This window comes from Puma concolor, chromosome D1 (genome assembly GCF_028749965.1).
Source record: "Puma concolor isolate L17-30 chromosome D1, mPumCon1.1.hap2, whole genome shotgun sequence".
Classification (NCBI taxonomy): Eukaryota; Metazoa; Chordata; class Mammalia; order Carnivora; family Felidae; genus Puma; species Puma concolor.
Window position 1 is genome coordinate 15592300 of NC_141676.1, and position 18459 is coordinate 15610758.

At 43.6% G+C, this 18459-nt stretch overlaps 2 protein-coding genes across 2 annotated transcripts in view; one reads left to right on the forward strand and one right to left on the reverse strand.

Annotated features, from left to right (window-relative positions):
• Positions 1–647: 647 nt before the first annotated feature.
• On the forward strand, positions 648–1710 carry LOC112864897 (olfactory receptor 4S2-like). Its single transcript, XM_025927906.2, has one exon. The coding sequence runs from the start codon at positions 651–653 to the stop codon at positions 1665–1667; it is 1017 nt and encodes a 338-aa protein (XP_025783691.2). The 5' UTR covers positions 648–650; the 3' UTR covers positions 1668–1710.
• Positions 1711–14609: 12899 nt separating this feature from the next.
• PTPRJ (protein tyrosine phosphatase receptor type J) overlaps positions 14610–18459 on the reverse strand; it is a 173341-nt gene continuing 169491 nt past the window's right edge. Inside the window, exon 24 of the mRNA XM_086677409.1 lies at positions 14610–18234. Within this exon, the coding sequence (XP_086533535.1) occupies positions 18076–18234 (159 nt within the window). The 3' untranslated portion in view covers positions 14610–18075. The remainder of the gene's footprint in view (positions 18235–18459) is intronic.

Sequence of the window (18459 nt, forward strand, 5' to 3'; positions counted from 1 at the left end):
TAAATTCCATACATCAACTAAAACAAGGATGAAAAGCATCCTGGAGTAAAGAGACTGAGGGTTACCACTCAGAGGCTTAATTTAACAGAGAGATTTAATTTAAATTCTGGAGCAACAATAATTTGGACTACTGACACAGGAGGAGAGCCTAGACTGTATTCCTAAATCTGTTTAAAGCCTGTCAGACTTTTCTTTTTTCCTTTCTCTTTCTCTCTTTCTCCTCCCACACAGTCCATCTCTGATAATTTCAAGAAACATACTTTACCCAAACCAATACCTTAAGTGACAAATTTTGAGAATAATTTTTTTTTAATTTTTTTAATGTTGATTTATTTTTGACAAAGAGACAGAGCATGAGTGGGGGACGGGCAGAGAGAGAGGGAGACACAGAATCTGAAGCAGGCTCCAGGCTCCGAGCTGTCAGCACAGAGCCTGCCACGGGGCTCGAACTCACAGACCGCGAGATCGTGACCTGACCTGAAGTCAGACGTTCAACCAACTGAGCCATCCAGGCGCCCCAGAGAATAATTAAAAAAAAAAAAAAAATAACAATGTTATGGTACCATGTGCCCAAATCTAATTGTCTTTCATACTTTTTTCCTATAGGTAAAGTCACACTGTATTTCCCTCTTGTGAGCTTCCTAGTTTCCATGGAAAATAATGTTACAGAATTTATCTTCATGGGTCTTTCCCAAAATGAGAAAGTGCAGCAACTATGCTTCTTTCTGTTCTTACTCTTTTACATGACACTCATGACTGGAAATTTTCTCATTATAATGACTATTCAAAGGAGTCCCAATCTCAACTCTCCAATGTACTTCTTCCTCAGCTTCCTATCCTTTGTCGACATCTGCTACTCCTCTGTTACAGCCCCCAAGCTGATTATTGATTCCCAAGCCAAAGTCAAGAGCATCTCCTTTGTTGGTTGTATGGTCCAGCTCTTTTTCTCCCATCTGTTTGGCTGCACAGAGATCTTTATTCTCACAGTGATGGCCTATGACAGGTACGTGGCTATCTGTAAGCCTCTGCGCTATCTGACCATCATGGACCGGAAGGTCTGCTCTATACTGGTGGTAACCTGTTGGTTAGGAGGGTTTGTGCATTCCTTCATCCAGACCATCCTCACTGTACAACTGCCGTTCTGTGGCCCCAACATGATTGACCACTACTTCTGTGATGTCCACCCTTTACTGAAGCTGGCTTGCACAGAGACATACATGGTGGGGCTCATTGTGATAGCTAACAGTGGCATGATTTCACTGAGCTGCTTTGTCATTCTTATGGGCTCTTACATTGTCATCTTGCTTTCCTTTAAGACCCGCTCGTCAGAGGGGAGGCGCAAGGCCCTGTCTACATGTGCTTCCCACATCACAGTGGTGATCTTGTTCTTTGTCCCCTGCCTCTTCATCTACCTAAGGCCTTCCACCACTTTTACTGAGGACAAGATGGTGGCTGTGTTTTATACCATCATCACACCCATGTTAAACCCTCTGATCTACACCCTGAGAAACACAGAGGTGAAAAATGCCATGAAAAGACTGTGGGTCGGGAGGTTGTTGGACAGAAATAAGAGGGACTCTGGTGTGAAGCTTAGTGGGGCTGGTATAGCCTGCATTGTACCAGTTTCCAAAAGGGTTGCTGGAAACAAGTCAGTCATCACCTCTTAAACTTCATCGCATGAGAAACAGTGCAATATAGCACAGCCTTGGATTTGAAATCTAAAGACCTACTTCAAAGGACCCATTCTACCAGTCACTAGTAGTTGACTTTAGGCAAAGAGACAGTCTCATGGCCCTGAGTGCATTCAATGTTTATGCAGAGAAATCTGACACCTAAACACAGTCCATTTCATAACATATAGTACGGTTGCCTCTAATAGCCTCCAAGCGATGTGGAATGTCAGGCATGTATATTCTAATAAAGGAATATGAAGAAATATTACCAAAATATTAGAATAATATTAAAACATACAGGATTGATACCAAAAACAAATGCTGACATTGATCTCGCTAACCTTTGGTCTTTTATCTCATTTTAAAATGGAGGTAAACTACATTTCCTACCACTTCCCAGGGTTGTATAGAGAACTGAATGGCGTGGAAGTGAAGGTGAAAGCATTCTGCCAATGGTATGGAGCTCTGAAAGCCAACATGGCTTGCATCCATGAGACCCACAAAATTATAGCAAAGAAACAGTTCTTAACGGGCTCAAGAGGACACACTGTGGGTGGTCCCCCAAGGCTCAGCCAGAGGAAGCAGGCAGAAATGTCTCTCTCCAAGTCTTCTTCTCAAAGAGGCTTATTTACATACTTTAAAAGCCAACGCCTAAGATTCAGGCTTCTAATTTAGCACACATCTAGGGGCTGACTGCAATCCTCCCTAAAGACCAAGAAGGCCAGTGGACACTATCTCCACCTTCTCTCCCTGGCCCATTCCAGGTCATCAGTGTCCCCCTGGCAGGAGCTTATCTGGTGCCCCAGGTTTTGTGGCTGCTCCCAGAGTATGCCCCCTCATTCACCTGACTCTTGTGGGCAGTGGGGCTTGCATTCACTGGTCCCATAGGACTGCAGCAAACAAAGAAACACTCCTCAACCAGGTCCTAGAACAAAGGAAACAGACAAAATGCCCATTCCCCAGTCTTTCCTGAAAGAGGCTTATTTATATACTTTAAAAGCTACTGCCTAAGGGTCGGGCTTTCATTCAGCCTGTTTCTTGATGAGATCCTCCCCTTCGGGACACTTACAGGTCGTGGCTCACCCTAATCTACTGAAAGCCACTAAACACAAAGAAAGCATGTTGCACATAGGTTTGAGAGAAAACCAAAAGCTCAGGCCAGGCTGAATAATTAGGTTCATTTCTTACAAGACACCGCTCCATCAAGACTAGGAGAGATGGCTCTTTTATCTAACGCACAGAAACCAACAGAGAGTCAAGGAAAACAGACAAACAGAGGAATATGTGCCAAACAAAAGAGCAAGATAAAATTCCAGAAATAGGCCTTAATGAAATAAAGTGATTTATCTGATAAAGAGTTCAAAATAATGGTCATAAATATGCTGACCAAGGTTAGGAGAACGATGCATGAACAAAGTGAGAATTTCAACAAAAAGAAAATATAAGAAAGTACCAGAGAAATCACAGAGCTAAAGAATACAAAAACTGAACTGAAAAATTCAATAGAGGTTCAATACCAGACTACATCAAGCAAAAGAGAGGATCAATAAACTCAAAGACACGTCAGTGGAATTCATCCAAAAAGAAAAAAGTATGAAAAAGAGAAGATAACATGAGGGGGCTATAGGATATCATCAAGCAGACCAATATTCACATTACAGGGGTCCCAGAAGAAGAGAGAAAGAAAGGGGCAGAAAGCTTTTTCAAAGAAATCATGAAAATTACCCTAACCTAAAGAAGGAAAATAGATGATCCAGACCCAGGAAACTCAGACAGTTCCAAATAAGATGAATCGAAAGAGACCCACACTGAGACACTTTGTAACTAAATTGTCAAAAGTTAAAGACAAACTTTAAAGCACCTAGAGAAAAACGACATGTTACATATAAAAGAACCCCCATAAGATGATCCACACATTTTTCACAGAAACTATGCAGGCCAGAAGGGAGTGGCATGGTATATTCGAAGTGCTGAAAGAAAAAAAACTACCAACCAAGAATACTCGACCTGGTAAAGCTATCTTTCAGAATTGAAGGAGAGATAAAGAGTTTTTTGGACAAGCAAAAGGAATCACCACCACGAGACCAGCCTTAGAAGAAATATTAAAGGGAGTTCTTCAAGCTAAACTGGAAGGATGCTAATTAGTAACATAAAAACATATGAAGGTATAAATCTCACTGAAAGGTAAAATACAATTAAATTCAGAATATTCCAGTGCTGTAATGGCAGTAGGTAATAAATCACTTACAACTCTAGTATAAAGGTAAAAGACAGAAGTACTAAAAATAACCATAACCCCAATAATTTGTTAATGGATACACAGGTAATTGTGACATCAAAAACATAAAATGAGGGGAGGAGTAAAAATGTAGCTTTAGTATATAATTGAACTTAAGTTGTTATGAGCTTAAAATAGACTATTATAAACACAAGATATTTTATGTAAACTTCATGGTAACCACAAAGCAAAAACCTGCAGTGAATCCACAAAAGAGAAAGGAACATCACTACAGAAAATCATCACAAGGGAGCAAGACAAGAAGAAAGGAAGAAAAGAATTACAAAGAGCCAAAAAACAATTAATGGCAGTAGTTAGTCCATACCTATCAATAAGTACTCTAAATGTAAATGGACTAAGTTATCCAATCAAAGATACAGAGTGGCGGAATGGATTAAAAAACAAGACCCAACTATAAGCTGCTTACAAAATTCTCCCTTCAGCTTAATGATACACACATTGAAAGTGAAGGAATGGAAAAAAATATTCCATGCAAATGGAAACCAAAAGAAAACAAGAGTAGCTATACTTATATTAAGTAAAACAGACTTTAAGCCCCAGACTTAATAAAAGACAAAGAAGGTCATTATATAATGATAAAGGAGTCATTGCAACAAAAAGATATAACATTTGTAAATATCTATGCATCCAACATAGGAAGACCTAAATACATAAAGCAAATATTAAAAGACCTGAAAGGACAAAGAGATGGCAATAAAATAATAGTAGAGGACTTCAACACCCCACTTTCATCAATAGATAGATCATCCGGACAGAAAATCAATTAGGAAACATTGGAGTTAAACTACATGTTAGACCAAATGGATGTAACATTTACAGAACATTCCATCCAAAAGCAAAAGAATACACATGCTTCTCATGGACACATGAAACTTTCCCTAGGAGAGATCACATGTGAGACCACAAAACAAGTCGTAATAAATTTAAGAATACTGAAATCATATCAAGCATCTTTTCAACCACAATGGTATGAAACTAAAAATCAATTACAAGGGGCACCTGGATGGCTCAATCAGTTAAGTGTCCGACTCTTGATTTTGGCTCATAATCAATCATGAGATCTAGCCCTGCATCAGGCTCCATGATGTCAGCACAGAGCTTGCTTGGGATTCTCTCTCCTTCTCTCTCTGCCCTTCAGAGAATAATTAACTTATTATTATAAGTTTATAATAAATAAACTTAAAATTATATAAAAGAAAAAATAAAAATCAATTACAAAAGAGAACTGAAAAATTCATAAATATACAGAGATCAAACAATATGCTACTGAATAACCCATGGGTCAAAGAAGAAATTAAAAGAGAAATTTTAAAAATATCTTGAGTGGATAAAACAGAAACACAACATACCAAAACTTATGGTATGCAGCAAAAACAGTTCTGAGAGACGTTTATAGCAATAAATATCTACTTAAGAAAACAGAACAATCTCAACCTAACTTTATACCTCAAAAAACTAGAAAAGAAAGAAGAAACAACACCCCAAATTAGTAGAAGGAAGGAAGCAACAAAGATCAGAGCAGAAACAAATGAAATAGATACCTAAAAAACAATTGGAAAAGATCAATGAAATTAAGAAGTAGTTTTCTGACAAAAAACAAGTAAGTCGTAAGTCTTTAGCAAGACTTACGAAATAAAATAAAAGATGGGACTCAAATAAAAAATTAGAAATTGCAAATGATATCATACAAATACAAAAGATTATGAGAGTACTATGAACAATTACATGCCAACAAATTGGACAATCTAAAAGTAATGGATAAATTCCTAGAAACATACAACCTTCCAACCTTCCAATACATAAAGAAATACAAAATCTGAACAAACCAATTACTAATAAGGAGATTGAATCAGTAATCAAAAACTTCCCAACAGGGGCACCTGGGTAGCTCAGTCAGTTGAGTGTCTGGCTCTGGATTTTGGCTCAGGTCATAATCCCAGGGTCATGGGATCGAGCCCCTGGTCAGACTCCATGCCTGGCATGTAGCCTGCTTGGGATTCGCTCTCACAATCTCTCTGCCCCTCTCCCCTGCTCACTTGTTCTTTCTAATAAAAGAATAATAAATAATAAAAAAAAAAGGGGTGTCTGGGTGGCTCAGTTGGTTAAACATCTGACCTCAGCCCAGGTCATGATCTCACAATCCAAGAGTTCAAGTCCTGCATCGGGTGAGCTCAAGCCCCACTTCAGGTGAGCACAAGCCCCACTTTGGGTGAGCCCCAGTTTTCTCCCTCCCTCTCTCTCTCTCTGCCTCTCATGGGATTCTCTCTCCCTCTGTCTCTGCCCTTGCTCACTTGTACCCTCTCTCTCAAAAAAAAAAAAAACAAAAACCTCTCCCAACAAAGAAATAACCTAAGCATCCATCAACAGTTGAATGGATAAAGAAGATGGGGTACACAAATATACAATGGAATATTAAGTCATAAAAAGGAATGGAATCCTGCCATTTGCAACAACATGGGTGGACCTTGAGCTATTATGCCAAATGAGATGAGTCAGACAAATACTGCATAGTATCACTTATATGTGGAACCAAAAAAAAAAAAAAAATTACGTCAAATTCATGGAAACAGTAGAAACCTGGAAACAGTAGGAGGTGGTTACCAGAGACTGGTTGGGGGGGGGGGGGGGAAGGAGGAGTTATGGAGAGGTTGATAAAAGGAAACAAACTTTCACCTATAAGAAGGTAAGAAGAATAAGGTCTGGGGTTCTCAGGTAAATCATGGTGACTGAATTTGGTAACACTGTTTAGTGTAAGTGAAATTTGCTGAGAGTAAAACTTGAATGCTCTCACACACACACACCCAAAAAAGATAACTGTGTGAGATGATGGATTTATCAATTAACTACATGGGGGAATCCTTTCAAAATGTACATGTATATGTATATCAAATCACCATAATGTACACTTTAAATATCCTACAATTTTATTTGTCAATTATACCTCAATAAAGCTGAAATTTAAAAATAATTTAAAGAAATAAAAAAAAAAATGAATGGTGCTATGGACAGAACTGTCTCCCAGAAATTCATCTGTTGAAGCCCTAATCTTCATTGTGACCGTGATGGTATTTGGAGATGGGGCCCTTGGAAGGTAACTAGGGTTAGATGAGATCATGAGGGTAGGATCCTCTTGACAGGATTAGCAGCTTCTAAGAAGAGGAAGAGAGAGAAGGCACTGGGTCCCCCTCAATCCCCACCCCCACCGCCCCCCCCCCACCCAGGGCCTTGTGAAGACACAGCTAGAAAGCAATTCTGCAAGCCAGGAAGAGAACCCTCACCTCGGAACCAACCCCACCAGCACCCTGATCTTGTACTTCTGGTCTGCAGACCTATGAAAAATAAATTCATGTTGTTTAAACCACTCAGTATGGTATTTGTTATGGCAGCCCAAGGTGACTAATAGATACAGGTTATGTATACTGCTATTAAAAGAGCTTCAAAATATATCAAGCATTAAAGAAAAAAAAAGCACATTAAAAACCATTGTGCAAACATGATACGATAGATGTAAAAAAATTAATACTAGCTTGTTGTTCAAATGCATGTATTCTCAATTGTTTCCATTAACTCTCCACAACTCAGATATCCGGCCTCTTCTTATTTAGCAGAAAAAGTTCTCTGCTGCTACAATCATCATCAAGGGAAGGAAAAGAGCCAATTAGTTCCCTGTTCTGTGAGATCTATGATCTATCTTCTGTGGCCCGCACCCAGCTTTGTGGCATGATGACAGTCTTTGGCAACTAATTATACTCCAAGGAGCTGAGGCAAAGAGTTAGGAAAAGTTTGCAAAGAAGCAAAGTAATGTCATCCCTTGGGGGGATTTCAGAGCTGGGAATTCTCTGACCTCCTTGAGATCCCCAGGAGCTACAGGTACGTAATTAAAAGCGTGACTGGAGGCCGCGAGGACACGGATGAACCAGACTCCTCCTATAACCACACTGTACACCCAAACCAGGACTCAGCACCCCCCAGTCCCCCTGTTAGAGCCACAAAACAAGACATTTAGAAGCAGTTGGGTCACCATGCCCAAGCAGAAGCACAGAGGCCATTTCTTTCCCAAGTACTCCTTCCCCACACAGGTGTCTCTGGAAAGAGGGAAGATGCCACCATTTACGGAATCCCTGCTAGGTGCCAGGCACTATGCTAAGCACTGTATCTATTGGCTTGCCCAATATGGCACAGAACACCAGCACTCACCAACAACCTCAGTTCTCCTCTGCTTCCTGGGTACCCAGCTAAACGCTGTTTCCCTGTCAAAGGAATGTGGCTGAAAACGATATATGTCATTTCCGAACTTGACCCATAGAAACCTCCCAGGGGCGCCTGGGTGGCTCAGTTGGTTGAACCTCCGACTTCAGCTCAGGTCATGATCTCACGTTTGTGAGTTCAAGCCCCATGTCAGGCTTTTGCTGACTGCTTGAAGCCTGGAGCCGGCTTCGGATTCTGTGTCTCCGTCTCTCTCTGACCCACCCCTACTTGCACTGTCTCCTCTCTCAAAAATAAATAAACATTAGGAAAAAAATATTAAAAAAAAAAAAACCTCCCACACACTGTTTTCCACGTTCTCTTCCTCACCTGCCAGCTAGAAAGTTAACACTCTGAATGACCTTCATAGGTTTGGGTGAGATGGAATGGAACCTGTACCAGCCTGGGTCCTTGAATGGTGCCAGCTACTTTAAATTGTGACATGGCTATTAAGCCATTGAGATTCTGGGACTTGTTGGTTATAACAGCAGTTAGTTTACCCAAGTCATACACTCTAGCTCACCATCTGGAAAATACAAATGAAATCACATTTTTTATCTACACAACTAATAGCTCAAGGCCACACTTGCCTTATTAACAGAAGTCCACTATCTCCCCCACATAATGCTGGACCCCTTCTCCATCCCAAATTGTCCAAGAACTGAGGAATTCTCAATCCAAAGGACTGCTGCTGCCAAAGGCGATGTAGGAAGAGAGGAATTAAAAATCTGACCAGGCACTGTCTTTGGTCATTGCCATGTAATTGGTCCTGGGTCATCTGATGGATGTGGGTCTACCGCCCAGGTCTAGACCTCACCATGGCAGGGTCGGACTCCATACTTGAGTCCCAAGGTCATGGAGTCCAGTATGGCTGGTACAGCCAGCACATACTGTACAAATCAAGCCCCCACACAAACCCTGTTTCTGAACCTACATCACCAACACTGGCCCCTCTTTCCCTCATGGAGGGCTCCCTCTTGCAGCTTTTAATATTCATTCATGTTGATGGATCATGGTCAATGTTACCAGGAACCACCAAAACAGGTTTCCTTAATTGCAAATCTCAGAGACCAAAAGTTAGGGGCTTCAGTCCTTCCTTCCCAGAAAGCCCCTTGCTCTGTGTGCAAAATTGTGCATACCAACGGGAGAGGTACTTTGTGCTCTGCCTCAGGAAAGACATCGTAACAAAAGGTTCCTACACTTACTATATCTGCATAACTAAGCAGGGCGCTCCATTAACTTCTCAGAACAAAGACATCTACTCCAAGAAAACTTCCTGCCTCTGCCTATACAGAAAAGCAGCTAGCAGTTAAACTTGAATTTTGAACAAATTATCTCATTTAAAGCTACGAGTAAACGCTATTATGTTCCACGCATTATCAGTAAATGCTATTATTCTCACAAAGACCTAGAGGTTCCAAGAAGCGAAGTGACTTGTCTATAGAATAGCAGGCAAATCAGGTCCGTCTGACTCCAAAGCAGTTTCTGAGGATCAGGAATCTTGGAGTGGCTTAGCTGGCAGGTCTGGCTCAAGGTCTCCCAGGAGGCTACAGACAGCCTGTAAGCCGGGGCTGCAATCATCTGAAGGCCTGACTGGAGTTGGAGACTCTACTTCCAAGACCACCTGGCTGCCGGCAAGAGGTTCAGTTCCTCGCCACGTGGGCCGCTCCCAGGGCTGCTAGGGAGAGTGAGCTGCAGAGATGTTTACAACCTAAACATCTGAGATGTTTACGACCTAATCTCAGAAGCAACACACCATCACTTCTGCTACATTCTGCTGGTCACACAGACCAACCCTGGTACAAGGCCCAAGGGGACCACCTGGCTATGAGGACCAGAGAGTAAGTATCATTGGAGGCCATCTTGTTGCTTGGAGACCACACGGGATTTTCCCCCTTCTTTTTATCTAAATTTTTTGTATACTAAATTATAAGGGGGAAAGCTACAGAGTGCTGGCAAGGGCACTTCCTCAACCCTGTTGATTTTTAGGCATCCCCTCTCTGCCTTCTAGTTACTTTAAGGATCCTATTTTCTTCCGTCGCCCTCCCACAGTTGAACCAAGAATGGCTTCCTCCGCCCAGTCCTCTGGCGCCATCTAGTGGCCACATCCGAAATGGCTGCCCCAGCCAACGCTTCTCAGTTTTGGGGTCCAAGGATTTACCTGCCTTCAGGAAAGTGACTAGGATGATTTTCCTCAGAAGTCCCAGAGATCGACATCCAGCTCCAGAAAGGAGCTGTGAAACCCCGGAAGGGATGGATGAGCTGTCAGAATTTTTGAGACCATGGACTAAACTTGCCTCCTCCTTCTGCTCCGCAGATGTCAACCAGCCCTGCTCCCTGGCAGGGCAACACTCAGCCAGAAGCACGAAGGTGCTCCCTTGTTTCCTCCAGCTTTACTGCTCATAACCTAACATCTAAAAACAACATTTTTTAACAAACTGCTAGCAGCAAGAGGGACTCAAAACCGGCCTCAGGTTCACGCTCATTTTAAAGAACTTTGTAAAACTTGACAAATATATTTAAAACTCTGTTGTAGCTACTTTTTTTTCATCAAGGAGAAAAAAAATTAGGTTTTAACTAATTGGGTAGTCATTGAGAGAAAGTAAAAAATTTAGGCTGATAGATACCTCCAGGTTCTGTTTATAAATGCCTGGTTAAGAAATGGACCATTTTAAGGTGATGGGTATTAAGAAGGGCACTTGTGATGAGCACAGGGTGATGCATGTAACTGTTGAACTACTATATTGTACACCTGAAACTAATATAACACTGCATGCTAACTAACTGGAATTAAAATTGAAACTTTAAAAAAAAAACTATTTTAAATGAAATCTTCTACTCTTGAAAGAGATGACTAAGAACCAAGCCTTGGAGTTGATTCAAATCCCAGCTCCACCAAATACTAGCTGTGAGGCTGTTTTAGTTATTACCACAAAAATGCAACATAATAAGAGATCCCAAAGTCATAGATTCTCCTGGAGTAAATCATTCTCATGGAAGGGACCAGCTAACTAGGCAGGGCTGGACCCAGGTGGCTCTGTTCCGAGGCACAGCCCAGCTGGGCTTGGGTGGGGCAACTCTGCTACTCAAGTGTTCATTCCAGGGCTCAGGTTCACAGGGCAGCAGCTGCCCAGTGGGGGTATTTTTCATAGCAATGGTTGAAGCACAAGAGGGTGAACAAAATCAACCGAAGTGTCTTATGATCTAGGCTCGGGACCAGTACGGTCACTTCTGCTCACATCGACGGACCAAAACAAATCGCCTGACCTCATGCTGATTCAGAGACAAGGGAGGGGGATGACGTGGGGAATCGTCATCCTCCACGAAGTCGGACCCAATCACCCGCCTACCTCTCTGGCTTCATATTGTGCTCTTAGGTCCCCTCTCAGCTAAGCTCCAGAGACTGCAGTCTCCTGGATCCCTCTTCAAAGTGCCAAATTCATTCCTGCCTCAGGGCCTTGGCACACTCTGCCACTCCCTTCCAATCCTTTCTCAGTCTAGCTGCAATGTGTCAGTGGGTAGGTTTAATCCCTTTTAAACTTCCTGACTCTCCAGTAAGCCCTAAAATTCTACAGGGGCAGCGATCATGCCTGCTTTTTTCTCAACTGTACATACCCAGGGCCCACTGCCAGCCCATAGATGATCAATAAAATTTAAGTTGATAAATGAATAGCTACCATCTACTGGACGTTTCATGCATCCCAGGCAATATGCTGAGTGTTACAGCATCAAAATTTTAACCACATTCGTATTTGCAAAAATCTGAACCGTCATCTCTATTCTTTCTGAACTTACCTTCAAGCGTCCTCTTTGCTGAGAGGCAGAGTCTGAGACATGAGGGTAAGTAAGCCCAGAAACTTCCCAGTTGAAGGTGTGATGGCCAGATGACATCGGGGCTCAAAACACCCTTGGGAAGATGCCCTCATAGGGGCTGGGGTCTTTAAACTTCCCCAGCTTCAACAAGACATCAACCCACACCCACCTCTGCTTAGGCACGAGGGTTGTGTATTCAACAAGGCCCACAGACTCCACTCCTGACACTCGGGGAGAACTTCAGCTTTCGGCCACCTAACGCTTATCAAAAGCAGGAAAGTTTGTGATTTCCACTCAGTCCATTCGGGCAGGGGAAGAACAAAAGCTCAGGCCTCCAAACTCGGACCTGTCTACCACCATACATCCATCAGGAAGCATCGCTTGTAAAGCAAAATACTTTCTATCCTCAACCAGGAATAATTAAACGGTAATATGCTCCAGATCTGTGCTTTCTTGCCTAAGGAGAAAAGTCATTACAGTCGTGGCCTCAGGCAGACCTGGACATACCAGCAGTAGCCTCCCTGGAAAACTGACCTTCCTTCAACACAGCATTTCACAGTCAACAGCTCAGGCATGTGCTGGAACTGTTATTAGTTATTTTGCACTTGGCAAGCAGGCCAGCATTTAGCCGCAGTCTCCAGATGGTTGGGAGAGGCAAGGAGGATGGGGGGGTTAGGAGGGAGAGACAGCAGGAGCCGGCTATGAGCAAGGTCCTGGAGGAACCTGGAGGAACCCTCAACCACTGCTGAGGACCTAGTGGGGCCTGGCGGCGGGGAACCCTGTCTCCCCACTGAAAGGGCTGTACACGCCCTGTTCTGTGTGGTAAATTCTACCCCTGGCTCCCATTAACAGGGCTCCATTCCCCTCCACCAGCCCAGCGTCTGGTAGGTGCCCTTCCTTCCAGCCCGTGTGACACCACGTGACCACCATGCAGCTTCCATCCAGAGAAAATAGTGAAGGTAAAGTGTGTGTGTGTGTGTGTGTGTGTGTGTGTGTGTGTGTGTGTGTGTGTGCACGCGGTTACTTACGTATCATGTACACGCACACCTAAGAGTGTCAGGCGTGAGACTGCTTCAGGCGACCACACACAGTCCCGGAGCTTCTTCCCTTCCAGGCGCGTCCGCCTCCCGCGCGCCCACCCTCCGATGCTCCCGCTCCGGCCTCCCCAACACGCGCAGGGTCCCCGCGGGCGCAAGACCTGGGCTTTCACGCCCCCAACTGCCCCCCCCTTCTCCTCCTGCGAACAGTCCGCTTAAGACTCGGCTCAAAAACCACCACCCGTAATTCCGGAATCCGGTTACCTGTGCCTTTAAACCTCCCCTGGTACCTCGTGCGTTCCTTTTGGGTTTGAGGCACCTGGGGCGGCTTCTTACGCGAGGACCTCTGCTGTATTCATCTTCGTTCCCTGGCCGGCCTGCGGCGTGTGCACCGCGGCTCTGGGAACGGCCTCTAGTCTCCCCGCAAGCAGGCATGCGCGCCAAGCACGCAACGGAAAGCTTTCTCTCGTTGGCATGGGGGTGTGCACCGCCTGCCGTGTGACAGCCACGAGTTCATGCCTCCGAGGGTGAAATGCTGGTTTTCCTTACACCTGCATGACCCAACATACTAAAGCTTTTATTTACATAAAATAATTCACATAAAAGAGGGGGATCTGTTTCTCCCTCTGTTTGTGTTCCATGAGGGCAAAGGTTTTTGTCCTTTTTGTTTGTGGTTGAACCCGGTATTTTGCTTTACCAGCCACAGAGGCCGAGTGGCTGGTGCATCACAGGCACTAAGGGATAGTGGCTGGTGCATAGTTGGCGCTCAAAAACTGTCCAGATTGCCACAGTGTCCCAGAAATTCTGGGATTCCCCAAATCCATCACTGAAGAAAAAAAAAAAAGAAAGAAAACCTCTGAAAATCCTGGGGACTTGCCTAAGGTATGTGTGCTGAGACCAAATGGCACAAATGGAGTGTCTGTCCATCTGTAGACCCATGTGTCTGACCCTGTGAAAGCACACGCAGCCACATCTCAGATGCACACTCACTTCTTCCAAGTCTCCTCTTCACTTAGTCTCCCTGGATGTGTGTTTTGGGCTGGATTATGTCTCCCCAAATTCATAGCTTAAAGTCCTAACCCCAGTACCTCAGAATGTATTTGGAGGTACTGTCTTTAAAGAGGTGATGATGGTAAAATTTAAGTCGTTAGGGTGGGCCTTAATCCTTTATGACTGGTTTCCTGATAAATAGGGGAGATCAGGTCACAGACAGACACAGAGGGAAGACCAAGTGAAGACACAGGGAAGATGGCGGCCATCTGCATCAAAGAGAGAAGCTTCCGAGGAAACCAACCTGCCAGAGCCTTGATCTTGGACTTCTGGCCTCCGGAACTGAGAGAGATTAAATTCCTGTTGTTTAAGCTTCCTGGCCTGTGGCACTTTGTTGTGGCCCCAGCAAACTAACACAGTATACAAAATCCAAAAGGGACACATGTTTTTGTTAAGAACGCCCCAATTAAACACAGGCCCGTACACTGCTCAGGAAACGAAATGGTGGGGACCTAAAGTAAAAAGTGGGACAAAAAAGAAACAAAAGGCACCGTGTGTTGACACTTTTTATATTTGGTATTTGTGAGTCTTTTAAAAAAATTTTTTTTCAGGCCATTTTTTCCTTAAAAAAAAAAAAAGCAACCAACAGCAATACTCTGTACAAGTATAACAAACATTAGAAATATGCATCATTCCAAAATAGTTACAAGAAAATTACAGTTTTAGAGTCCATATCAACACATCCTGTTCATACGTGCCCCCGAGGGAAAAATGCTACAGTATGTCGAACACTTGGCTGCTATACAGTCTGAAAACGCAGAACTTGGACTTTTGAGGCAAACCAACATAGTCACCAAGCCTTGTTTAGCACAGTAAGTGCAACCCAGCACTGCAAAAGAAAACCAGCCTTTTTCATCTCTGATGAAAAGCAAACATGAATCAGATGCAAAGGTGGCCCCCACCCCCAACGAGCCTCAGCTCCACGAAGCCCAACTCCAGTGCAGTCAAATCTGCCAAAGTCCACCGGAGGTCACTAGGTGCCCACAGGGAACAGACTCCCAAATGTCATTTCCCACCGGTGCCAAACGTCACTAGGTTTACCTTTGGAGGCAAACGTCCTCACTCTTGGGAGAAGGTACCGATGCCCCAAATCCCCCAGACCAACTGACCACCAACCTTCAGGCCTTTCACTGATAACTAATCCCACCCTGGCCATTTTTCTGTGTGCAACCGGCAAATAGGAAAGCAGGGGTGATCACACCATCTCCGCGATTCCACTGGACTCCTCAGATTTTAGTTCATCGTTCCTGGGAGGCTTTGGGGCAGGAGCTTGAAAGCACCTTCTCTTTTCTATGGCCAATCCCCAGCCCGTGTGTCCTTTATATTTACACAATTATCTTCCCTTTTCAATCACTGTGCTATAAATACCCTCACCACCCCCACCGGTCCCCAAACCCAGCCCTCTTCAGGATGCAGAGAAGCATCGTGACCTTCACATGACCTGCCATGTGGAATCCAGACCTCTCTACCACGAGCCTTCCGCCCAGGACTGGGAATGACATCTGAGAGTGGCTTAGCTGGGGCTCCTGCCCATTTCCCAAACCCATACCAGGCGGAAGGAAAGAGAGTTTCTGGGGTTTTGGGTGATTTTACACAGTATGTTTATAATTATTGTTGCTTTAGCCTTCTAAAGGAATTTTTGGAGCCAAGTCCTTCCCTCCGATTTCTCTGTGGCAGGGAATGTAGGCAGGGCCGGGCAGAGCATCTTTGTCAGAAGTGACTTCTACACCCCCATTCCAGTGGCTTCCTGACAAGTAAAGTGGAGAGGGGCATGACCCACAGAACTGCGGCCCCGGGCAGGGACCTCCAAATGCCATCATGGAACTCTGAGAGCTGCACTCATGGAGGGGCAGACCAGTGTGAAGGTTTGGAAGCAATCTGCCCAAAGCCAGCTTCACTCAACAGCCCGGGACGGCGTGGCTTCCCTGATGCAGGCCTAAAGAGCCGAAGGCCCCTCTGAAGGGGAGTCAAGATGGCCCAACCAGGCCCATTCCTCGCAGGGCCTGATGCTGAATGAACTGCTTGCCACAAGAGAGAGCAAAGGATTCGGCGAAAAGTGCAATTTCTGTGTGGGAAGTAAGTCCTCCCCAGACACTGACACGACCACCTCCTCTCCTTTTAATCCTTTTAGTACCTCAAAGGGAAAAGGGGGACAAAAGACGTACAAGCGCTAAGCCTCTGAACCGAATCAAGGGCTTTCAGTACGTTGTGGTTCACCCTCCATAACCCACTAGCACGTCCAGTCAGTTCTCAAGGTGCTAGCAAGTTGAGGAACACGGCAGCGTCGGGAGACGGGCTCCCCCAGGTCAAGAGTGACCAAGGCACCCGGAGAAGACCCCACTCCCATTTTCACTAGGACACAGTTGTCCTGAATTTACAGCAGGATTTATTACTGTGGAAAACGGCCACAGGAATCCAGGGACTTGGTAATTCCTTCATAAGACCTTCTCTACTTCATTGCCTATAGGAGGATAAATTCAAAACCTCTTCAAAATATAACCTGAGCCACAATATAAAATAAAAAGAAACAAACCCTTTCATGTTAATGCCTTGAGAAGTTTACAGATTATGTACCAATAAAATAAATCCTCATAAATTCTGAAATTCTTGGATACACACCTGAAGCAAAAAAAAAAAAAAAATTAATCTACATTAAAAAAATCAAAAGTAATTACAGCAGCAGTATAGTGAAAAGAGGTTTTAAAAATAATTACATCTTTGATACAAATTCAAACTCTGTACACCTCAATTCAAAGGAATGACTGTTTTAAGAGTTTAGTATATATATATACAGTAGATACCGATATGTGTCACTGCAGATAGACTAAAGCCAGTGGACTTTGAGGGAGGAGGGATTAATCAGACACTGTTTTCACACTGAAGTGTTCACAGATTGCCACGCTTTTAAACACACACACACATACACACAGACACGGACACACAGACGCACATAAAATGCCAACCTGAGTAAAACGTTACTAAAAACCTAGAGCATCATGAATCACTAAGTCACATATTGCACCTTTAAATAATCCTTCTTACCAAATACAGAAATGAGAAAAAAGGATGAAACAGGGACAAAAGAAGGAGATTATATCACTGTAGGGTTCCTCTGCTTTCCCCCACCCCCAGAAATTCTCAAGGTGATACTTGGTTTCCACTCTCACTCAACCAATGGGCTGAAAATGTGGCCAACAGAAATGTCTTTGGGGAAAACCGGGAGAGAAAGGGGAAAAAAAGAATAGAGCACGAAACATGGGGGACGGGGAGGCCTCCTCTAGTCAAATGAGAACAGGAATGTTACCGAGAAGGCTGAACCTCAGATACTAAACTACTGTTTAAATATTCCTTATATTCCAATTATGAGATTCGATACAAAAATAGAGATATCTACTGAGTTTTGCCTGTGGAAGCATAATTCAGAAAAGGCACATGTTCAAATAGAAAACCCAGGCAGAAGAGGTACCACGTACCCCTCCCGACATGATAATCATCCACAATCACGTATTTTCCATCAGCTAGATTCCAAGATACAGTAGGTAAAAATAGATCTCTGATACTTAAAATATATTCAACCCAACACAATCCTGGCTTTAGCATGTGAATCATATAAAATAGTCTTTTTTAAAAAGAATCTGTTTTGAAAAAGAAAAAAAAAGTCATAGCTCACTTTTCCTGGTGTTCCATAATTCTCAAGGAAAAAAAAAAAAAAAGTGAACTCATCCCATTGGTATTCAGGAATGTAGTTGATTAACTCAACACCCATCCACAGCCCCTGACAGCCCCAACTTCTCATTTGTCATGTTCTACATGTGCAGCTTCACACCCTCAAATTAGTTCTAACAAAACAGAACAAAGAATAAGATATTAGACATATAAAAACATGTCGACATCGGGGCATTTTCCTTCGCTGTGGGTGTGACGGTCCGGTTCACTCCAGAAAGGTTTTACTTTGGAACTAGGCGATGTAACCATTTGTCTTTCCAAACGCAGTCACTGGTGCAAGGTTTTCATAGATTGTCATTGCAGTTGTGTTCTGGTAGATGAGATCTACTTTTGAGTCCTTCTGGGATCTGATGATATCCAAAACACACTGGTTGAGGAAAACATACTGGTCCTGTTAGAAAAGTAAAAAGAGAAAGCAAATGAGCAGAGGTCCCAGAGATTAGCACCCAAGGTTACTTTCAGATTACCACCACCCCCCCAAACCCATCGGCCCCACAATGAACAAAGCCAACAAGATTTTCTTGGTTAGTGAGCATGGGCGGTGTAAGGAGTCAATTGTGATTCTCAACAGAGGGGACAGGTTAAGGGGGATAATCTGGGTAGAGTTGGGTGGGGA

Coding starts and splice junctions, on each gene's coding strand:
- LOC112864897 (XM_025927906.2), top strand. CDS start 651: ATGGAAAATAATGTTACAGAATTTATCTTCATGGGTCTTTCCCAAAAT.